The 20,809-nt window shown below is 39.8% G+C and overlaps 1 protein-coding gene across 4 annotated transcripts in view; it reads left to right on the forward strand.

The window, feature by feature from the left end:
- The window catches only part of RANBP3 (RAN binding protein 3), a 58,205-nt gene that overhangs the window by 5,833 nt on the left and 31,563 nt on the right, over nt 1-20,809 (forward strand). For 2 of the 4 annotated variants that reach the window (XM_021528175.4, XM_021528176.4), the window contains exons 2-3: nt 8,178-8,233; nt 16,663-16,866. In XM_021528175.4, coding sequence (XP_021383850.1) covers nt 8,178-8,233; nt 16,663-16,866 — 260 coding nt within the window. The remainder of the gene's footprint in view (nt 1-8,177; nt 8,234-16,662; nt 16,867-20,809) is intronic. The other 2 variants (XM_021528177.4, XM_085562729.1) reach the window with 1 other exon arrangement.

The following is a 20,809-nucleotide window of genomic DNA, read 5'->3' on the forward strand; positions in this document are numbered from 1 at the left end:
CTAATGGGTCCCTTCCAACTCAACATATTTTATGAAATACACAGAAGGTGAGCAAACTGAAGTAGTTCCTTTCAGACTAATCAGTATAATTTCTTTACCAGACTTGTAGGATGCTGATTGCTTCCGTGCCATTTTGGTGGCGGGGCAAGGGGTTGGGGGTTGCCCTGGTTGTTCATTCTACTTGTCTCATGGTAGCTTTTGGACAGAGGAAGGTCTGCTGTCACTTTGAGAGAAAATGTGTCATTCACCACTGACTGCTGCAGACTCTAGAAACAAGATTTTTTTTTTTTCCCCTATGGTGACTTCAGATGGATTAGTGGTTGCAAAGTTAGGCTGAGTGACATGTCCAAATAATTCACACCCTGGCATCATAAAGAGCTATTTAATTGACAAGGCAGAGCTATCTTAATGCCTCAATACTTCTTGTGAACACTTTTTTGAATTATTTATATATATTTTATCTACATTACCAAATAGTTGTCCTGCCTCATGGCTTTTCCCTCTGGTATGAAAATAAGCTACTTTTTTCTTTTCTGACTTGTAACATTTGCAGAAGTATCTCTTTTCACCATGTCAGTTCTAGTCATCATGAGGAGATAGGCCATAAATTATCCAGTTGTGTTTCTTGTTTCTGACATGAGGTATGGCTGGATTTTGCTTGTGGAGTTCTTTCTGCGGATAAGCTCTTAGTGGCAGCTTGCTCTTTGCTTTGAGTCTATTGTTAGCTATTGAAAAATAATGCTGTGTTGTTATCAACATCTTTTGAATTTTATAGTACTGCATATGATCTGTATCTCTTCATATGTTAAATTTAGCATGATTATTCTGCTCTTCATAATGTAAATGGTGAAAAAATCCCCAAGGACATTTTTTTGTTGCCTGCAGTGTTCCAATAAGCATAATTAAACCTAACTTTGAACTTTTACTTTCTTGACTCTTAGGTAAGTGTTTTGCAAGTGATAAATTATCACTCTGAGTATTTAAAGTCAATTAACAACCTAATTGCTGTTCTTTTTAACACTCACTTTTTCTCTCAAGTGATCTATTACAAAGAGTTACAGTTGGAGTAGCTATTCCCAACTTGTATGCTTCTGGTGTTGAAGAGTCCTTCTTGAAATTGAAGCAAGGACCTGCTTGCCAAGAAGTTGCACTGTAGGTTTTTTTTTCCCCTGCCTCATGTAGTTTTCCATGTAATCAGGCACTATTCAATTTCTAAACGTAATTTGGAGTAAATTTAAAAAGAAAAAGTTTGAAACATTGTTATTCTTAGCTTTAAAAATAAATTCTCATCTTAATGCGGCTACAGCAGATCTGGTGAGGTCTTAAAAGCTGTTTCCATGCCATGGTTCCGTCTAAAATTTAAAGATTAACCTGAATCGCCAAGATATTTCATGGTCTGGGTTGCATATCCTGTGGGGGAGACTGTGTGCGTTCAGCCTGGAGGAAAGAAGTCTTCAGAGAGGCACAAGTGGAGCTTATCAGGGTCTGTGAGGAGGTTATTAGAGAGACAGACCCAGGCCCATCAGAGTGGTGTATGTTGAAAGGACAAAGACAAAAGGTGAGAGGTGGAATGAGATGTTCAGACTGGAAATAGGAGGAAGGTTGGATTTTTGTGGTGGTGGTAGGTTTTTTCACCATAAGTACAGTCAAGCAGTAGAGAAGAGACTTCCCTGGGAGGCTGCTCAGCCTCTGTCCTTGTATATTAAGACCAGACTGGATAGCCTGATTAACCTGGCCTGACATCATAATGGACCTTACTTGAAGCTGGAGATTGGACTAGAGACCTCCAACCTGATTCATGCTGTTTCCTTATGGCAGAGGCCCCAAGGGCTCAGCAGTGAAGAAGGTGACTGCTTTTTGGCCCTTGTCATTGCTGTGCCATGAGATATACTCTGTGAGCCTGAGAACTCTACAGAGATACACACTCCTGCAAATGTTTGTGTTGGAAGAGACCTTTGAAGACATCACCCCTCTTTCCTCCCACCACCCCCCCCCCCCCCCCAGTATTGTTCAGGGACACCTTCCACTACACCAGATTGCTCCAAACCTCATCCAGTCTGGCTTTGAATGTTGCCAGGGATGCCATCCACAGGTCCATGAAGCAACCTGTACCTCACCACCATTGTAGGGAAGAATTTCTTTCTAATATCTCATCTAAATTTACCCTCTGTCACTTTGAAGCCATTCCCCCTTGTCCAAAGTCCCTCTCCTGTGGAGCCCCTTTAGGTACTGGAACAGGCTCTTGAGGTCTGTGTGTAGCCTTCTCTTCTCCAGGCTAAACACCCCCAGCTCTCCCAGCCTGTCCCCAGAGCAGAGGGGCTCCAGACCTCAGAGCATCTCTGTGGCCTCCTCTGGGCTTGCTTCAGGAGCTCCACTCTTCATTCTCCTGATACTGTTCTCTAGGGCTGGAAGCAGCTCTTCAGGTGGGATCTCACCTGAGTGGGGCAGAGGGCAGAATCCCCCCCTGCTCATGCTGGTCAGTGAGCTCAGCACAGAGGGGGGTTTTTGTGTGCCTGTGCCTGTGGCATGTTGAGCTTCTTCTCCACCTGCCCCCACAAGTCCTTCTCCCCAGGCTTTTTCTCAATCCTTTCTCTCATCAGCCTGTGTTTTGTTCTTGGGATTGCCCTGACACACTTGCAGGAATTGCACTTAGCCTTGTAGAAGTTCATAAGGTTTGCATAGTCCCACCTCTCCAGCCTGTCCAGATGGCATCCCTTCCCTCCAGCATATCAGCCGCACCACACAGCTTGGTGTCATTGGCAGACTTCCTGCCTTCAATTCCACTGTTCATGTCACCAAAATAGATACTAAGCAGTGCTGGTCCCAAACTTGGTTTCCACTTGGACATTGAGCTGTTGACTGCAACTCTTGAGTGCAGCAGATTCCTTATCCATGGAATGGTCCATCTATCCAGTTTAGAGACAAGGGATCTCCTCTGGGACAGTGTCAAATGGTTTTCATAAGTCTAGGTAGACTGTCAGTTGTTCTTGCCTTGTCCACCAACAGTGTAAGACAATCATAGAACCAAATTTGTCAGGCATGGTTTGCTCTAAGTGAAACTAGGTTGGCTGTCACCAATCACTGCCTTATTTTCCATGTGCTTTATCAGAGTTTCCATGGTGGAGGTTCATAGAGGGTCTGCTCCATGATCTTGACAGGTGCAGAGGTGAGCCTCGCTAGCCTGTAGTGTCCCAAGTCTGCCTTTTCTCCCTTTTTGTAAATGGGTGTTAGTTTCCCCTTTTCTAGTCACTGGGAACTTCCTCAGAGGGCTACAACTTCTCAATGAATGGAGAGTGGCTTAGATACTTCCTCTGACAGTTCCCTTAGGACTCATGCATGCATTTCATCAGTTCCCATGGACTTGTGCACCTTAACCTTCCTTAGATAATCTCAAGCCTGTTTTCCTTTAGCACGTGGGCCTTCATTCTGCCAGTCCCTGCTGCTTTCCCCATTTATTACTTGGTTTGGAGCACTTCTTGGTGAAGATGGAATCAAAAACATTGAGTACCTCAGCTCTCCATATCCATGGAAACCACATCTGTTGCCTGATGGAGAGGGCCAGTGTTTTCCCCAGCCTTTCTCTTATCTCCAATGTAACTACAGAAGCTTTTCTTGCTGCCCTTGGTCCCTTGGATTTTTTTCAATGAGTCACTTCATGCTGCAATAAAGGTCTGACACCTTGTGGCTGCTAGAGGTGCATCATGTGAGTGAATGTTATGTCTAGTTGTGGTAAATATGATTGACATGGGAGAGTTTGCTATAGCTACTAGTGGTCACACATCTAGGTTAAAAATCTCATAGTAAATAGTATGTATGACTTGAAGATGGTATCTCTGCATGAGCTATGGAGGTAGTATTTTCTGTTTCTGCATTTTGATTTCCACAGCTTGTGAAGGAAGCTCAGCAGGTTTAATAGTACATGTTTTTCTCACAGTACATAGGGCATTTTTTTCTAGTTAATCACTTGATGGTAAAATATGTTAAAGAAATTTAGCCTGTGAAATCCAACTCTTGAGGTTTTTTGTAGTTATTCATGCAGGTTGAAATATCTGCAAAGTGAATAAACTGCAGGAAGGAGTTCTGTGGATTCAGTTGGTTTTCAGTTGTGGATTTAATTTGATTTGACAGTCTAAAACCATTCAGGTTTGTATGGTGCCAGGTCTTGAGATTGGAGAGGTACTATCTCTGATGCTAATTACTGAAGTTTTGCTTTCCTTCTTACATGCTTGGACTTCATCTGAATGCCTTTATCAAGACTGACATGGTTAGAAAAAATTGACATTTCTCTTTTGTTTTGCCATGTTTCTGTCTGCTTCTCTGAAGAAAAAAACCAAATCTAATCCTCAGTTTTTAAGAACTCTGTGCTCTGACTGCTCGTCTCTTGGTGAAGGAGGTCTCATGTTCTCTTACATGCATTCTACCTGAAATTTGCTTTATTTTCAAGTTGCTGAGAGTTTAGTGGACCTAAATCCATTTTATAGTAGGTCATCCTTCAGACGTCCTGGTGTAACAAAAGCTTGAGAACCTGGCCGTCTGGCTCAGATGTTGGCTAATACAAATAACAGTGGAAATCTTGTTTTGAGCCAGCACTTGACTGGGAAAACCAAAGAACTACCTAACATCTGCATTTCTGATCCGCAAAAATAAAATCTGGTATGGGGGTTCTTCAGTTGATGGAAACATGGTATGTGTAAGTGCTTTTGTATGAAAAACAATAAATGGTAGAGAGCTCTGCATAAATGCATTTGAAAATGTAACTAGAAATAGGAACCAGAATCTGGAGCTGGACATTTGAATGGGAAATTGGACACTAGAATTTTTTACCAAATGCAGAAATAGATGATTGAGGGCAGTATTACTTTGCTTTTGATGCCTTCAATGAAAATGTTTACCAAAATTTAAATAAAGCTTAGAAAAATAGGCAGTATTTAGTGAAGGTGGTCAGATTAGGCAATCTAGTAATCTCTTCCTGCCTTGGGCTAGAATTAGGAAGATGTTTTCAGCACTGTGATATTGTTGCAGACTTCAGAAAGGACAGAAATGAACAAGTGCTCCGTGTGTCTGTATTTGAGTAAGCACTGGTACAGTTGTTAGCTGTGAGTGCCTCTTATCATTGTTCCTGACCCTGTCAGTTGGTCTCACAGTCAGCAAGAGCAGTAGTGAGATTCTTGGACCTTGAATACTGGATTACTGAGTTCCTTTAGTGGACAAAGACTATGAGATGTTGCACCAGTGTTCCCTTTTTCGGGTTGACTGATAGCCCTGGGCATAGTTTGCTTTATTAGGTCCTTTTGCCATTCGCATTTGTCGTAGCTGCTCACAACCTCAAATAGTTGGAGGTTTTTCACTCTCTTTTTTTCTTTGTTCTTTCATCTATTTCTTTTTTACTGTAAGCTTTCTGCTGTTTCTGACATCTGTCTTTTTTCTTGAGTGCTTAGTTTTCAATTACTCCATTTCGTATTTTGTATTACTTTGCATCAGTTTCTCTGGCTGCTCATTCCACCTTTAGCCAGCTGTCCCATGCTTTTCTCTGCACTCTGCATTGTTGTTGAATCTGTTTTTCTTTGCTTTCTTCTCTCTCATTACTTCAATCCTTTGTTATGCACTAGAGAGACAAGTAGATTTTGTTCAGTTCTCCTTGGTATTTGTGGAATTTGGTGCAGGAATCTCTTGTAAGATGTGCATGATAATCAAGTCCCACATTCTGGGAAATCTCCCTATTGATTGCTTTGGCAGAGGGCATGCTGCTGTAGCAGTAGTACTAATGACCACTGAAGTATTGTCTTGGTGTCTGCTAAGGAAGGCAGGAGCCTCCCCTGAAATGGAAAATGTAAGCTCCCTCCCTCCAAATTGTTATAATTTTGAAATTAAGGGGCCCTCAGGCAAAGATATGGGAGCAGGAATAACAGTTCTTTATTAGGGAAAGAAAATTTTTAAAAATAAAATAAACAATGCAGCAATACAAAACAACACTGACAGAGTGAAAATACAACCAGACACTTTGTGGGTCAGGGTGTTGGTAGCAGTTCAGTTGAAATGGTGGCTGCAGTCCTCCTGGAGTGACAGATGTGGTTCTGTTGAAGCAGTGATCCTGTAGAAGGCTGTAGTCTTCCTCTGAAGATACAGTGGTGGTGTAGATGGGCTTGGCCTTTCTCTGAGAATCCAGTGGGAAAGGCTGATTGTGGTCTTCCAAATCTCAGATTATATACAAGTAGGAATCCTTGGCTCCTCTCACTGGGTGGAGCATCTCCCAATGGGATGATATAATTTTTATCAGTCATGCAGTGACACTTGATGGCCTATTAACAGCAGATGTCTCCCCAGAGGGAGGATTAATTGTGGAAAAGATAAAGAAAATGGCCCAATTAACAGAAGATAAACTACCCTACTTCCAACAGATGGGAATAGATTACACCCTCCCATTTCCAACCTAAGTATACCACCATAACTGTCACTTTGAAGTCAAGATTTAAAAGCTTAGTCATTGCCTAGTGGAGCCTCCCACAGGTAGGTTATACTGAAGCCCAGGGAATAAAAATGGATCCTTGGCTTGTATTACCACACTCTGGGTTTTGGGACAGGTATTATTACATTTAAGGGTCTGTATTGTTTTCACTTCTGAAATGGATTGTCTGCATTGTCTGCATTGCTATTATTAATAAGCGTTTTTAAGATTCAGCAGTATTTGATGGATAGATGAACTTAAAAAGGAAAAAAAAGAGCAAGCAAAATTATGTCATAAGTAGCTTAATTTCTTGATTAATTTTGCCTTTTGCAGAACATGTTATGCCAGTCTTGTTAGATCACTCTTGCAGTGTTTTTTGGTTTTGCTGGGTAATCCCTTTAAGTTAGATCCATAGAAAAATAGACGCTCTTCTACCCTCACAATTAAATGCACAGTTCTGGCAATAATTTTCATAATTTTGCATACGTGAAACTAAAGTTTCACTTTTTCAGTTAAACTGATCTAATATAACAGTTCCCAAATGGTCAGTTTCATTCCTTTTTCCTTATATGGTGCTCCAAGTACTTTACTGATCCTGCAAGATTTTGTGATACTGTTCTTTTTTGTGGTGCAAGGTAGTTCTTCTTGATAGCTTTGTATTTCTTTTTCTTTTATGTTAGCCTTTCAATCTCTGAAACTTTTAAAATTTTTAATTTTCTTAAATGTCTAGATTTGTTTATAAGACTGGATAATTGCAAAGGTGGAACTTTTTTTGCTAATTTCTTTGTAAATCAAGCTCTCTGTAAATCCCGTTTTCCAGACTGAAAGACTGAAATATTGTGCTCATCTTTAGCCCTGCAAACATACAGGAGGGCTGCTGACTGCATAGTGTGTGTGCAGCTTCTCTTCAAATATAACTCACAGACAAGATGTGTCAGTTTGTTGAACTCTCAGGAATTCTCACCTCTGCTTTACCATGCACACTCCCCCTGAGTATGTATATTTTTATTATTCAGGATTCTGAAGTAGTTGTGAAATCTCAAAGGACAATGGAAATATACACTCATTCTATACATTAATTCTACTCTTGTGGACTTGATGCTGATGTGCTTATTTAGAAAATAGCATTCTGCTAATATTTGATTCAGAGCTTTAAGATGAAAGCATATGTGCTCTTAAATTGTGCAGAAAAGGCTGGTTCCTCTGTAATGTGTAATATAGTAGGTTTGAATTGTAGACCTGCAAATATTAATATAGGACCTTTCTACAGTTTTCAGTGATAATGAAATACAAGCGTAATCAAATGTCAGTGTTAGGGGACCTTTAAGAAAGGAGTATGTGGGGGCGTAAAACAAACTCCCCTTTCATTAATGCGTGTCAGTGGGGAAGGAAAAGCATGTGTTCAGCTAGTGAACTGCTGCATCAAAGGGACTTTTCCTTCTGATGTACTAAAGTGTGGTACAAGTACTAGCTTGTAAGTGATCTGGAGGAGAAACACAAATAGCTTTTAGACATTAGTTGTGTTGTTTGTCTTAAAACACTCTTTTTTAACTTTTGAAGGTTAAGTCCTTATAAACATCAATTACCAGGAACTGGTAGAAACAATATGTGTAACTGAGATTTAACTGGCTTAGGGATTCATTGTTGCTAAAAGCATCACAGAACAGAACATTTTCATAATAGTCAAGATGAATGTGGTTGGAAAAAACTCCAATGATTTCTCTTTTTACAGAAAAACCTGCCATTGCCCCACCTGTCTTTGTATTTCAGAAGGATAAAGCACAGAAGGTAAGGAGTTATTGATACTTTCTTTTTTTGTTCTTAGCCCTGACTCCTTTCTTCCATGGTGATCAGCCCTTTGTATTGTTGTGAGGCTGAAGGTGGCTAATAGAACATTACCATCATCAATGGGCATAGTGCAAGCAGATACTGAAGGGCTAAAAGTGGGAAGATGTATGGTGGTTTCACAATACAGGTAGCTCTTCAGACAGAATATGGATCAATGTGGAAGAAAAAGTACGGTGAAGGTGTATCTTGAACATGTGGCAGAGGGGTGCTGACACGCTCAGCATGACAAAGCTACAAAGCAAAGAAAACTGGTCCAGACTATTGCTTTTCACCTCAGTGTACTTAAATGTCTCTCGTATCTTTGGTTTGTATACTGTGAAGTGTCTAGTTATCTTGGGAAATGGTAATTATGTTCGCTGATCTCAATATGGGATTTAATTCTGTCTGGTTAATAGTAAAAGCTAGTACGATTTATGTGGGGAAAAAAATCAAGGTTACTCTTGTTTCTGTTGAAGATGCTGGGAACCAACAGAAGTGTATGATACACTTTCTGTTGGATCACTGGATTATTTTGTTATCTGTGGAGTCAGAAATGTTTGAATTGAAATACTGAGTAATTTTTCAGTTGATAGCTTTTCTTTAGTTTAGAACAAGTACCAGACTCAAGCTTTCTCACAGGTTCATATTCCTCAGCAGGAGCTTGAAATTGTTTTTCAGCTTGGAAAGGATTTAAGTCTGTTGTCCTCCAAATATTAGCTAATCAAATTAAATCTGCTAGAGAGTAAGTGCTTTCAAGACATCCTTTTAATTACATTTTTTACAATAACTGTTTACATATACTGTGGAATGAAGGGAGTGGTAGTGTTTGTACTGCCAATTTTGATCATGTTTCCTCTTAGGAAACAGCTCCCAATCACCCACTGTTGCCTAGACTATTCTGAAGTCCCTTCTGAGTTGTGTCATGGTGCGTGTTCTCTGCAGATGTCTTTTACCCTGGTGGTGATTGTAGCAGTGTGCAATCCAGGCAGAGTGACGTGGTCCTGTGTCCTTTTGGGCTGGCCTGGTCCTTACATGCCAAGATAGCAGTTCTTGTACTCTCAAGTTCCTTCATGATGCACCTTTGCTTCTGCACCCCTCTAGCGGCCTGCATACTTCATGCCTTCAGCATTAAGCTGTGCAAACTCCTCCATTGGGCTGTGAGACAGATCTGTTGCACTCTGATAGATTGCAATAAAATATTCATAAAAATATATTAATAAAAGGGATAATGTATTTTGGTGCTGGCAGAGGTGATCTAAGGAGGGACATCTGTGATTTAATCTGCCCAGCTGCCTCTGAGGATGCAGAGGTGGTGCTGAGCAGATAACTGTATTCAGGACTGCCTCGACATAGACAGAAAGTCTGGCTTTGATGGGTAGAGAGTCTGTGGGCTCCTAAGCATCTTGAAGGCACAGGAGGTAGAGATAAGTTATGCATTTATTTAAATGCCAGGCGGTGGTGGTGCTGTCATGGATGCTGGCCACTGTTGCTTTGTGCATGGAATAAGTCTGGCTTGGGTGGGGAGTAGGGCCTGTTCCTTGAAACAGATCAGAGAGTCTAGTGGTAGCATCTGTCAGTTAGTTGCCAATTTTCAAAGTAGTGACAGACATAAATGCTTATGCTAGAGTGTTGTGTCGAGATAGAGGATTTTTAAAGGAGAAGGGGGAGTGGTTAATAATTTTAGTGGCTTTTATTGTTATGTATTTGACACTGCAGAGAAGGACTTGTAGAAGCATCTATGCTGTGCTTCTTGCAGTTTGATTGAATTAAAAGCTTCTTGCTTGTGCCAGTAGTTGTTTTTTGTAGTATAGATACAGTAGTAGTATAGTCAGAATATGATGCTGTGAGCTCAAGTAACAGCCGATGTCTTATGCTGTATATATCAGAACCTGGCATTCAGGCCAGCTTTAATCAATTTAATTAAGGAAAAGTGCATCATGTTACATACTGGTTGAGATCTTTCACTGTATTTTCAGAATGGCTTAATAGCTAAGATTTCCCAAGAAGGGTAACTGTTACTGTTTCTGTAAAAGGTGCTTGGTTAAGTGCATTGCCTACCACAAAAGACTAGCCTCTAAAGTTAACAGGGAAATCCTACAAACAGAGGAGTTTTTCCTTGAGCAGTGTTTTGAAGAAAATGCAAAAGTAACTTCAAAATAGTTGTTAAAGAACACACTACTTGAATATGTAATTTCTCAATGTAAATTACAATTTTAATTTAGCAAAATGTCTGTCTAGTCAAGTCACTTTTCTGTAAGCAAAAGTGTTAGTGGAGGCTTTTTAGTGCTGACACAGCAGTCTGACGATAAGCTGAGGGGAAGAAAAAGCATTGCATTGTGTATTCAGGTAACTGTCTGTGATGGTTGTTCATATGTTTGTCTAGTATTTTTCCACATGAACCTGTACTTCCTGAGCAGAATTACTTCATTTCAGTGTCTGCAGATCCTCTCAGTATTACAGCTGTGTTGATATAATTCAGTGGTCTTACTGACTTTCCTGGAACTAACAGTAGTGTCTACTATTAAGTTAAACAATGTTCTTTTTCTAGATACCCTGACTTAAGTTTGTGCTAGGAAGGTGTCTGACATTTGGGTCATACCAACACCACGGAACATTTGAGACTTGGATCAGAGTGGCTGGAAAGCTGCCTGGTGGAGTAGGACCTGGTGGTCCTGGTCAACAGCAGCTGAACATGAGCCCAGGTGTGCCCAGGTGGCCAAGAAGGCCAATGGCACCTGGCTGTACCAGCTACAATGTGGCCAGCAGGACCAACTCAGTGACTGTCCCCTGTGCTGGGCACTGCTGAGGCATTTCAAACCCTGGGCTCAGTTTTAGGCCCTTCCTGACAAGAAAGTCAGTGAAGGGCTGGAGCATGTCCAGAGAAGGGAACAGAGCTGGGAAAGGGTCTGGAGCTGATAAGGAGCAGCTGAGGGAGCAGGCAGGGGCTCAGCCTGGAGAAAAGGAGGCTCACAGGAGATTGTTTCACTCTCTACAACTCCCTGACAGGAGGGTGGAGCCAGGTGGAGGTCAGGCTCTAGCAGGGAACAAGCGATAGGATGAGAGGAAATGACCTTGAGTTGTGCTGGGGTGTTTAAGGTTGGATATTGGGAATTTCTTCACTGAAAGGGCTGTTCAGCCCTGTCACAGCTGCCCAGGATAGTGGTGGAGTCCCCATCCCTACCGGGATTTAAAAGCTGTGGTGATGTGGGCTAGTGGTAGATTTGGTAGTGCTGAGGGAATGGCTTGATTCTGATCTTGGAGAAGGTTTTAAACCTGAACAATTCTGTGGTTTTATGATCCTTTTCTCCACTAGAAATTGGAAAATATTCAGCATGTTCTAGGACAAAATTAATACTAGTCTGGAAACTAATTTTTTGACTACATCTTCCAGCTAAGGTTGTATATACTTGAATAAAATATCAGGCCTTGCAATTTGACATGTTTATATAGAGAGGACAAAAAATGCATAGTGTTCATAGTGTTGCTCCTTAATGTTACTTTACATAAGGAAGTTTGAATTTTCTTTTGCAGTTAAAGATGCTTGAGCATGTCCAGAGAAGGGCAATGAGGCTGGTGAGGGGCTTGGAACACAAGCCCTATGAGGAATGACTGAAGGGAGCTGGGGTTGTTTAGCCTGGAGAAAAGGAGACTCAGAGGTGACCTTATCACTCTCTACAACTACCTGAAGGGTGGTTGTAAGTCAGCTGGGGGTCAGTCTCTTTCTCCAGGCAGCAACTGACCTGAACCAGAGGACACAGTCTGAAGCTGCACCAAGGGAAATATAGGTTGGATGTTAGGAAAATGTTTTTTTACCGAAAGGGTGATAAAGCTGTGGAATGGTCTGCCTGGGGAGGTGGTGGAGTCACCATCCCTGGATGTGTTTAGAAAAAGACTGGATATGGCACTCAATGTTTAGTTTAGTTGAAGTGTTAGGCCATGGGTTGGACTCGATTTTGAAGGTCTCTTCCAACCTAGTAATTCTGTGAAAAGACAGGATTAGTCTGTCCTTGTTTTCAGTTTAGATGTCAATTAATGGTGGATATCAAATTTGTAGTTACTAAATATGAGTCTGTATTTTCATTATTTTCTTGTCTCCTTAACTATTTTAGAATTGTTTTTCCAATGTGTGAAATACAACTTTGCAAATATCTGAATAGTAGCACTGTTATTATTTCTGACAAGCAGAGTTCCTAGGGCTGACACCCGTTGGAAAATTGCATCAGCTTAAGGCTCAAACTGTTGAGATCTGAAAGCGATATGAAGTCTGAACCTCACTGTTACGTATAGAGTATTTCTGTTACTCCAAATAACTTCTTTATGAGCTAAGCTGTGCTTTTCATAGCACTTTCTGAATTAAATATTTAAATTGAGGGATACAACTTATATTGAGGGATACAACTTATATCTGTGTTTATTATACACTTTGGTGTTTCTGCTCTGAAACTGATTTTAGCTTCTGCCATAAAACCATTTCATGACAAGTTTCTGGCTACAGTTTACTTTTAATTAATTTTCTGAAGTTAGCTTTTAACATGCATTTCTGAGGTGAAAGTATTCTGTTACTTTTTCATTGGCACATTTTAAGCAAGTATATTAGCTCAAACAAATTTAATCAGTAGTGTAAAGAAACACTTTGTCCAAAAATGTTTTTAAATAGTGTCATTTGTTCTGCTAGTATGAACTGTTGGTACACTGGTCGTTACTGATTGTCATTACATAGGATCATTATGACCTCCCTATACTATGACCTTTTTATACTTGTGATTAACAAGTATAGGAAAAGGTAAATTCTCCACTCGGATTTAAAAAATTTTTGCACTTGAAGACACCATTGTTTATGGTGTAGCTTGCACCTTGTCTTCTTCCCTCCACCAGCCTATGTATTGGTAGAATATAGAAAAGAGTACTTTATTTCTAGTTTGTTGTATAACTGGTTTTGATCAGTGTCCTCCTTTCCATACATGAATTGATAGTGGTGACCTTTTAAGATTGACTCTGAAAGAAGGTAAGTAAGCTATGTGATACTTGGGTCATGTTCCATACCAAGAGTTTAAGGGGTAACTGGGGGTCCTAAATGCAAAGGTTCTGGAGTGAATAAGGGGCTGTGTTGTTAAGTTATTCTAGCTGTCATCACGGTCTTAACTATACAGTTTAAAACTAGGTGTAGAGTTGTAGAAGTGATGTAGGTGATTGGAATATGACATTCTCAATAGCCTGAAGAACAAAATAATGAGGTTTTTTTTTTAAGATACTTAAAGTAGGGGTTAATTGAAGTCCTGCTTTGATGCAGTGTTATTTGGAAATGCTTGGGTTTTGGTGGTTTGGGGAGGCAGATGACTAGAAAAGGTTCTTCGTGCTGTGGCCATGACTTCCAGGTTTAGGATAGTGGCAGTGAGAAAGCTGTGAATGAAATAATTTGTGTAAGGAGAAGCAGAGCATTCCCTTTCCCAGTCTGTCTCAGCATTGTTAGCATGGATACCCAGTGGAACTGTATTGTAAGTCCATAATGTACTTATAGAGTTGAATTTTGTGCTTAAGAGCTCATAATTGTGAACATTTTGCTGTACATAAAAGAACAGTCATGAAGGTATTTGGAGAGACAGTTGTACAGAAAAAGCTTGGAGGTATATAGAGAGGCTGATAAAGGTTATTAGGCATATAGACAAGAGTTGCCCTTGGCTCTAAGCAGGTAAAAAATGTGAAAAGATATACTGAGAGTAGTCTTTTTCAGCCATTGGATAGAGGTGCTAGGGTGAGGAAAATGAGGAAAGGGATTGCAAATAACTCAAATTAGAATTGGTAGGAAAAGCTGCTCCAAGAGTGCTTGTTCCAGTCATTATGTAAAAAGAATATTATTTCCTTGCCTTTATTTGGTGACTGTAGTATCACGCAAGTCTTAGCTTTAAATTATTCGTTCATGTCTCTCCTTATTTTCTGTAATACAGAGGAAACAAAATCTTCAAATAGATGTATTTAGTCTTGGTGTGTTATTTTTAGTTTTAAAAAAATAGAAGTTGTTTCATCTGGCTGAGAAAGGTGAATTTGTGTAGGTGGTTTCCTAACGTTATTCAACTCTCCCTTGATCTTTGTCATAGTGTTTAAGAGACAGGAACAGGTTTCTGTCAAGTTCTCCCTAGAACTGCATTTTATAAGGAATGTTTTCTCTAGAGAGAGGAGGCTCAAGGAGGGAGGGACACATTTCTCCGTCAAAATATTCCAGCAAAAAGGAAGAGAGTGAACTGTTCATCAGCTCCTAAGAACTTCCAGAAAGAGCTCAGATCAGAATTCATGAAGCTAAGAGACTAGGAAACACTTTCAATAGTATGCATCACTAAGGATTAAAATTAATTTTAAGAATTCACAGTTTCCTTTGGATATGCTTTTTTGAGAACAAAAAAGCAGCTGTACAAATATCTGCCTGGAGCAGTTCTGGTTTGATAAATAAATCCTTGAGTCCTTTGGCCTTGTCTTCCATGACTTAAACTATATACTATTCACAAAATTCTGAAACTTACAGTGAATTTTGATTAATATACTTTTTCTAATATAATTTTATATTTTATGTATTTATATATTTGCCATGAAATTCTTTTTTTGGATTCAGATTTTTCTTCATAGAAGTGGTGATTTGCAGTAGTTACTTTTGTTTATTTCTTTTGTGGGTCTTGAAGTGGATATTCCAGTCTTGCTTAGGATAGAAATCAGATTTGTACTTACTTCCACTTTTTTAAATGTTTGACAGCAAGTATTTCAAATATTACAGGAGTTATTAAAATCTGTTGTATGTTCACTTAGCTTACTTTAGGGTTAGGGTATTCTAAACCGTGTCAATATGAATTACTTGCAAAATATTTTGTAATTTCCAATTTTAAGTGCTTGGGATTGCATATTCTTGCCTCTTCTTCATTACGAGCAATTTTCTAAACTGTACCTAGAAGTCAGTGTATGTTTCTGGTAAGGCTCTTTTTTTTTTTTTTTTTATTTTACATATATTGTGAGTGCTATGGCCAGTTCCAGGTAGCCTTTTCCTGCTGTTCTCCCCAGACAAAAAGGTAAGGATAGGTGGCTAGACTACAAGATTTTATTAAGTGTTTGGTGAAAAAAATGTTTCTTTAACTCTTCTCATTCTGTGGGGTTTTAAGTTAGTGTTTGGATCTGTTATTAACAACTAAATATTAAAATGTTAGATAACTTTGACAGTGCAAAAACCCAGCACCTTGAACTTTTACCTGATATTCATAGTAATAGCCCCATAAATATATTTCGACTATTTTGAGCCTTAATTATAGTAATTTCTTGCATAATAAAATTTCATGTATCGCTGGCTTTTGTTACCATGACAGGACAAGTGTTACTTGAAGAACTTGGCTCTTAAGTGCTGCTGTTTATTTTTCAGGCTTTTACTTTCTTGTACAGACCTGGGCAATGATGAGCATTTTTAGTCTCTTTGTTCTACCAAGTGTTTTCTGGGAGCAAGCTGAGTTGTGTCCTTTGGAGAGCCATCTTTTCCTTACTGCTAATTCTTCAAATACTTCACCAAAAGATGCAGGGAAGCTCAGCCTGCAGATTACAAGTGCACATCCTTGGCCTGCATGTTATCCATGGACTATAATTCAGTCCTTAATCACAATACAGTTGTTTGTGCTCCAAGTCTTTTTATAACTTTTTTGTTCTTCAAATATATACAGAATATGATAATGCAAACTTTTGTTGTACAGGCAGGGATGTGCAGCATTAAATGATGTGAAGGAGTGAAAAGTCTGTGGCAGAAGTCAAATCCCATTAGGGTGCACTAGTTATCCAGTCACCTCCCTCCTTGAAATAGACTGAAACTTGCTAATTTATGAAAAAAAAGCGTTGGTGCTGCTTTTCAGATAATTCATGTCATGTAAATATGAAAGGATCCTGTGTCTTGTGTGAATGTTAAAATAATTTCTGTGAGAATTTTATAACCAACCTCACCTCCTTCAAAAGTGGGCTGAAGAGGCAGTGAAGAACAGTTATTTAGAGTAATTGTCTAATTTTTATATCTGAATATGAAGGTAAAAGCTATCAACTGTCCTTTAGTCCTTGAGAGAGGGGAGGAGTTAAACCCCAACAAGCCTGTAGCTGGCAAAATCCTCTTGGCTGGGGGTACAGATGGTATTGGTGACTTTCAAAAGAGTGCATTTGCTCCAGCTAAGGCTTTTTGCAGGCTTGGGAAGTAATTTTGTCAGCAGGTTCTGTTACAGAGTTTCTATGTATTTTAAGTGGTGTCTCAGCAACAAGCAGCTCCTTCTGCCATACTGTGAAAACAGTGAAATTAAAAAAAAAAACGGATCCTCTCACTAGGACGACCAATCTCATGTTGCAGCCTTGCATTGAAGGGACGTTGTCTTTTCTGCTCACAGTCCCCTGCAGAGCAAAAAGCTTTGTCGGATTCAGGCGAGGACCCCCAGGGAGAGGTTGAGCCCCCCTACCATGGTCTGGGTCACACAGAACCAGCTGGTGAGTGCGACTCTGAGCACCCTGCTCCTGCTGTGGTCTCAGTCAGTGCTACCCTGAGTCCTGCTTCTGAAGCGCAGCTTGCTCCTATTCAACAAGAACTGGCAGGGGTAAGTGTCAATCTACCAAGTACTTCTGCTGCTGAGGGGATTAGAGGAAAAAGACCCTTCTATTAGGTGGAATCTGTTGCTGTTCACTGTAGGTAGTGCAAATCACAGTCTGTCTGGTTCTTTGATCTCAAGTGTTAGTCGTCTCTAAACCCTCGTTCCAATTAGAAGAAATGAAATTTGTGAGTCTCCCTATTAGCGTAACTGTAGAAGACACCTCAAGTGTTTTAAAATTTGAAGTGTCAACTGTGTTTGCTAAGGGCAAGAGCATGTCTAAATAAATGAGAAGGTGGGTCTATTTTTGAGGGATTTGCTTCAAGCAGTTAGAGGAGGACTCTTTGTTCCCTCTATGGGCCACAATGCTGCAGCTTGACAAAGTGAGCAGCTAATACTGCTTCCACTGGGTATGTCATGGCAACCTGTAATGTATTTAACAGATTAAAAGCACCAAGCATCATAGCAGAGTTTTGGATTTGGGTGTTTGGAGTGAGTGGGGAGAAAATCAGTATCTTGTGGAAAAGCTGTCAGTGCTCATAATTTGATTTTTCTTCTGGTGGTGTGGCAAAATCTTTTCTGAAGGATTGGATGACTAAATGACTCCTACCATACAGTCTTTCAGAGCAACTTTAAGTGTTCCTAATCTTTCTGGTTGGTGGACCGTGTTTTCTTGGTGCAGATGAGTGTCACTGTTCATTCTGGCATCACACCCTAGGCATGTGCTCTTTGCTCAAGCTTTGTTAAGGCTGCTCTACCCAGTACCTGGACCCTTCTCTTGCACTGGTTGGTTTGGGGCTTTTTGTCCAAGAATCGGCCATTTCAAATGTACTGAATGGGTTGTCATGATTAGGTGCTAATAATAGCTGTAGGTTAAGGACCTCTTTGTGTTCAGACTGTTGCTTGATTACCTGCAGAACTCTTTCAGTCTTTTTTCTGAAGGTTAAAATTTTTAAGGGTTAATATTTTAAAATATAGCTGGTAAACATGTACAGAAAATCACACTCTGAAAAGCCAATGCCCATAAAGGAGACAGAGGAGTCCTGCAACTTCATTTGAATAAAAAAGGAGAGTGTCCACTGGGCCGTATGTCCCCACCGGGTTTTCTCTCTTGAGGTTCTGGAGGGTGCAGCCTTCTCTTTTTATCCCAAGCTCCTGGCTGCACGTTGCCCTCTTCCTTTCCCCATTGTCTGAAGTACTAGGAAGGTACAGCCTTCCCGAACTGCCTATTGCATATTCCTCCTTCAAAGCATCATTTTACCCCAAAGTTCATAAGTTCAGGCTTGTGCAGAGTCCCCAACTTGTCTGTTTCAGGAGCTGGGCTGTCTGGGCTCTAGTAACAAACCTGCTGCTTGAAGTTAGGGGAGACATTAAGACCCATTTCAAATACGTTAATACCCATAATACCATTACCCATGGAATCGTTTGTAAAGACGTTATCACACATCTTTCCTATAAAGCATAGTCACAGACTTTTATCTCAGTTCTCTGTCATTTGAAATTGCAGTGTTACTAGAACTGACCAAGAGAATGGTATTAACCAGGAAGTGGTTATCTTTGTCTTGTTCTTAGAGAGCAGAAAATCTTATCCCAGTTAACTGTGTTCTGAAAGAAATTTAAAACCCACAAATGCTGTTGGGGATCATATGCAGAAAGTAGTGGCTGTACAGAACATCTGATTCATTCATAATTCTTTTTTATTCCAGTCAATTAAATGTACCAAATTGTATGGTGCTCAGTATGGGTATGTAACTGGCACACACTAGCAAGTACTCTTCAAATTATCACAGTGTCATACAGTAAAACCATCCCTTACCTTGAAATCTAGAGAAGGTTGATGCATCTTAAGAGTGCTTGTACTGGCTCATAGGAGCAGTAATTTTCATGCAGTCTTCCCAGGGCCTGGGAAGATGAATGAGTTAAGACAGGAGAAGTGACACTGCATATTTGTTGTTTACTTGTTTGTACACACACTCACAGATATTTCTGATATGGCATGAATTCAGTGTGGCCTTAGGTACAGCCCCTTGCAGAGCTGATGGCTGTATCCTAACTCTGCTAACCCACACCAACCTCCCACAGCACGTGGCCATCACAGCAAGACCAAGCTGATTAAGAGGTTCTGGAACAGCTTTTAAGCAAATCATAGCAGTTCAAGAATGCCTCTGTATGTGCAGAGTGTCTGGACTGAAGACTTGCATTACTTAGCTCTGAAGTCCTTTATATATAGATTTTTTTGCATCTTAAAATGCATTTCCAAAGATAAACACTAGAAGTGTACTCTTAGAGTTTTCCCTAAATTGCATTGATCTTTTTTGCTTTACCCAAATTCTCCCTTCCTCTCCCTGTTTCTGCTTACTAGTGTAAATAAGCAAAATCTGACTAGTTTTAAGTTTTGAAGTTCTTATCTTAGCTTGATGTAACAATTGCGTGAGGTATTAATGTTTGTATTTAGTTAACTACTGTGACTTAGGCTTTTAAGAAGCAGTTGGTAGCCTTTATGAAACTAATTTCCTTAACTGGAAATGTGTCTTAATTGTAGGAGCCTCTATAAATAGAGACATATATGTAACTTTTCTCTAGCTGGATTTCTGAAAGCCAGGGACAGAGAGAATAAGTGAAAAGTGGGTTCTGCTCTTAAATGAGAAAATTCTAGGTTGGATTTTGCTGTTACCAGTTTGTGTTTCATCTGCATCTAAGTCCAAACAACTGAGTGGAGATAAATTTAATTACCTTGATGGATTCTTACAGGATGAGATGGTCCTGCCTTTTGTTTCCATTTTGTGGGGTACTTGTATAAAGCATATGTTGCTGTAAAGTACAGACTGAGTAGGTTGAGAAGAGAGGTGTAAAATGGATAGGCTGGACTGCTTTTCATTGTCACTAAATGTAATCTGCTGCTTTTCCAGTCTGTCAGATTTGTCATATGTATATACCTCTGCTTTTTGTCTAGTGTACCCAGCTTCCTCTGAAGCAGCACTGGTATGCAATTCTGGCTGCAGTGGTGACTTACTTTATTTGTGGCATCATAGAAAAGTGAAGCTTATGCTAATACAGTAGATCTGTGTACCCTCACAGAATCTACCTGGCATCTATTTGTCCAAAGGTACATAGCTTTATCTCCCAAAACTCTCGGAGCAGATTTTCTGTCCTGCTTTGCCTTCAGTAGAGTATGAGTTAGTTTTGGATATTGATGCCTGTTACCTACTAAACACAGTGATGGTACATTAGTTGTGCTTGTCAGTTACAAAATTACAGTAATAAGATGATTTGAGGCTTGTGCCTCAAATCATATAAGTTTGACTTTTGGATGTGTTACTTGAGCATTGAGAATGAAGCAGATGTTAAGATTTTGGCATTCAGGTGGAAATAATTGGTTTATTTTTAAGGATTTTTGCATATACAGATCTGCAGTTCCACTCATGCAAATTTTTTACCAAGTGTTTTCTTTTCATTTTCAGGATTTTTGATAAAAGTGGAAACAAATGGCTTTTATATGTGAAAACACTTTACATGCAAAATGGAATCATTTTGAGTTCAGATGCTGATTGCTGAAATACATTATATCATGATTTTCCATTTTAGCCTCATCTTTTGAGAAAGTATTGTGTGTTGGCAAGGTCAGTGACTGAAAAGACCACCTTCTGGTAGTACCATGGACTACTTGACTAATTATGTGGAAAGAGCCATGGATCATCAAGTGCAGTATTAACATGGCTGGGCTGATAGGTGTGTATGAATGCAGGGAGTTGCATTCTAGAACTGTCAGTAGCTTCTTATTCCCAATGCTAAAGGTTTCAAAAGTACTCAACTAGGGTGCTAGTGAGGTAGCTATATCTTTTTATGAACGTAAAACAAAACAGAAAAGCCGTTGAAGGTAATTAAATAGCCTAAGTGCAGTGTAAGTGGTTTTAATTAGCATTTAGCGGAGTACTGATAGTACAGTATTATC

The sequence above is a fragment of the Lonchura striata genome, chromosome 28 (genome assembly GCF_050655825.1).
Source record: "Lonchura striata isolate lonStrDom1 chromosome 28, ASM5065582v1, whole genome shotgun sequence".
Classification (NCBI taxonomy): Eukaryota; Metazoa; Chordata; class Aves; order Passeriformes; family Estrildidae; genus Lonchura; species Lonchura striata.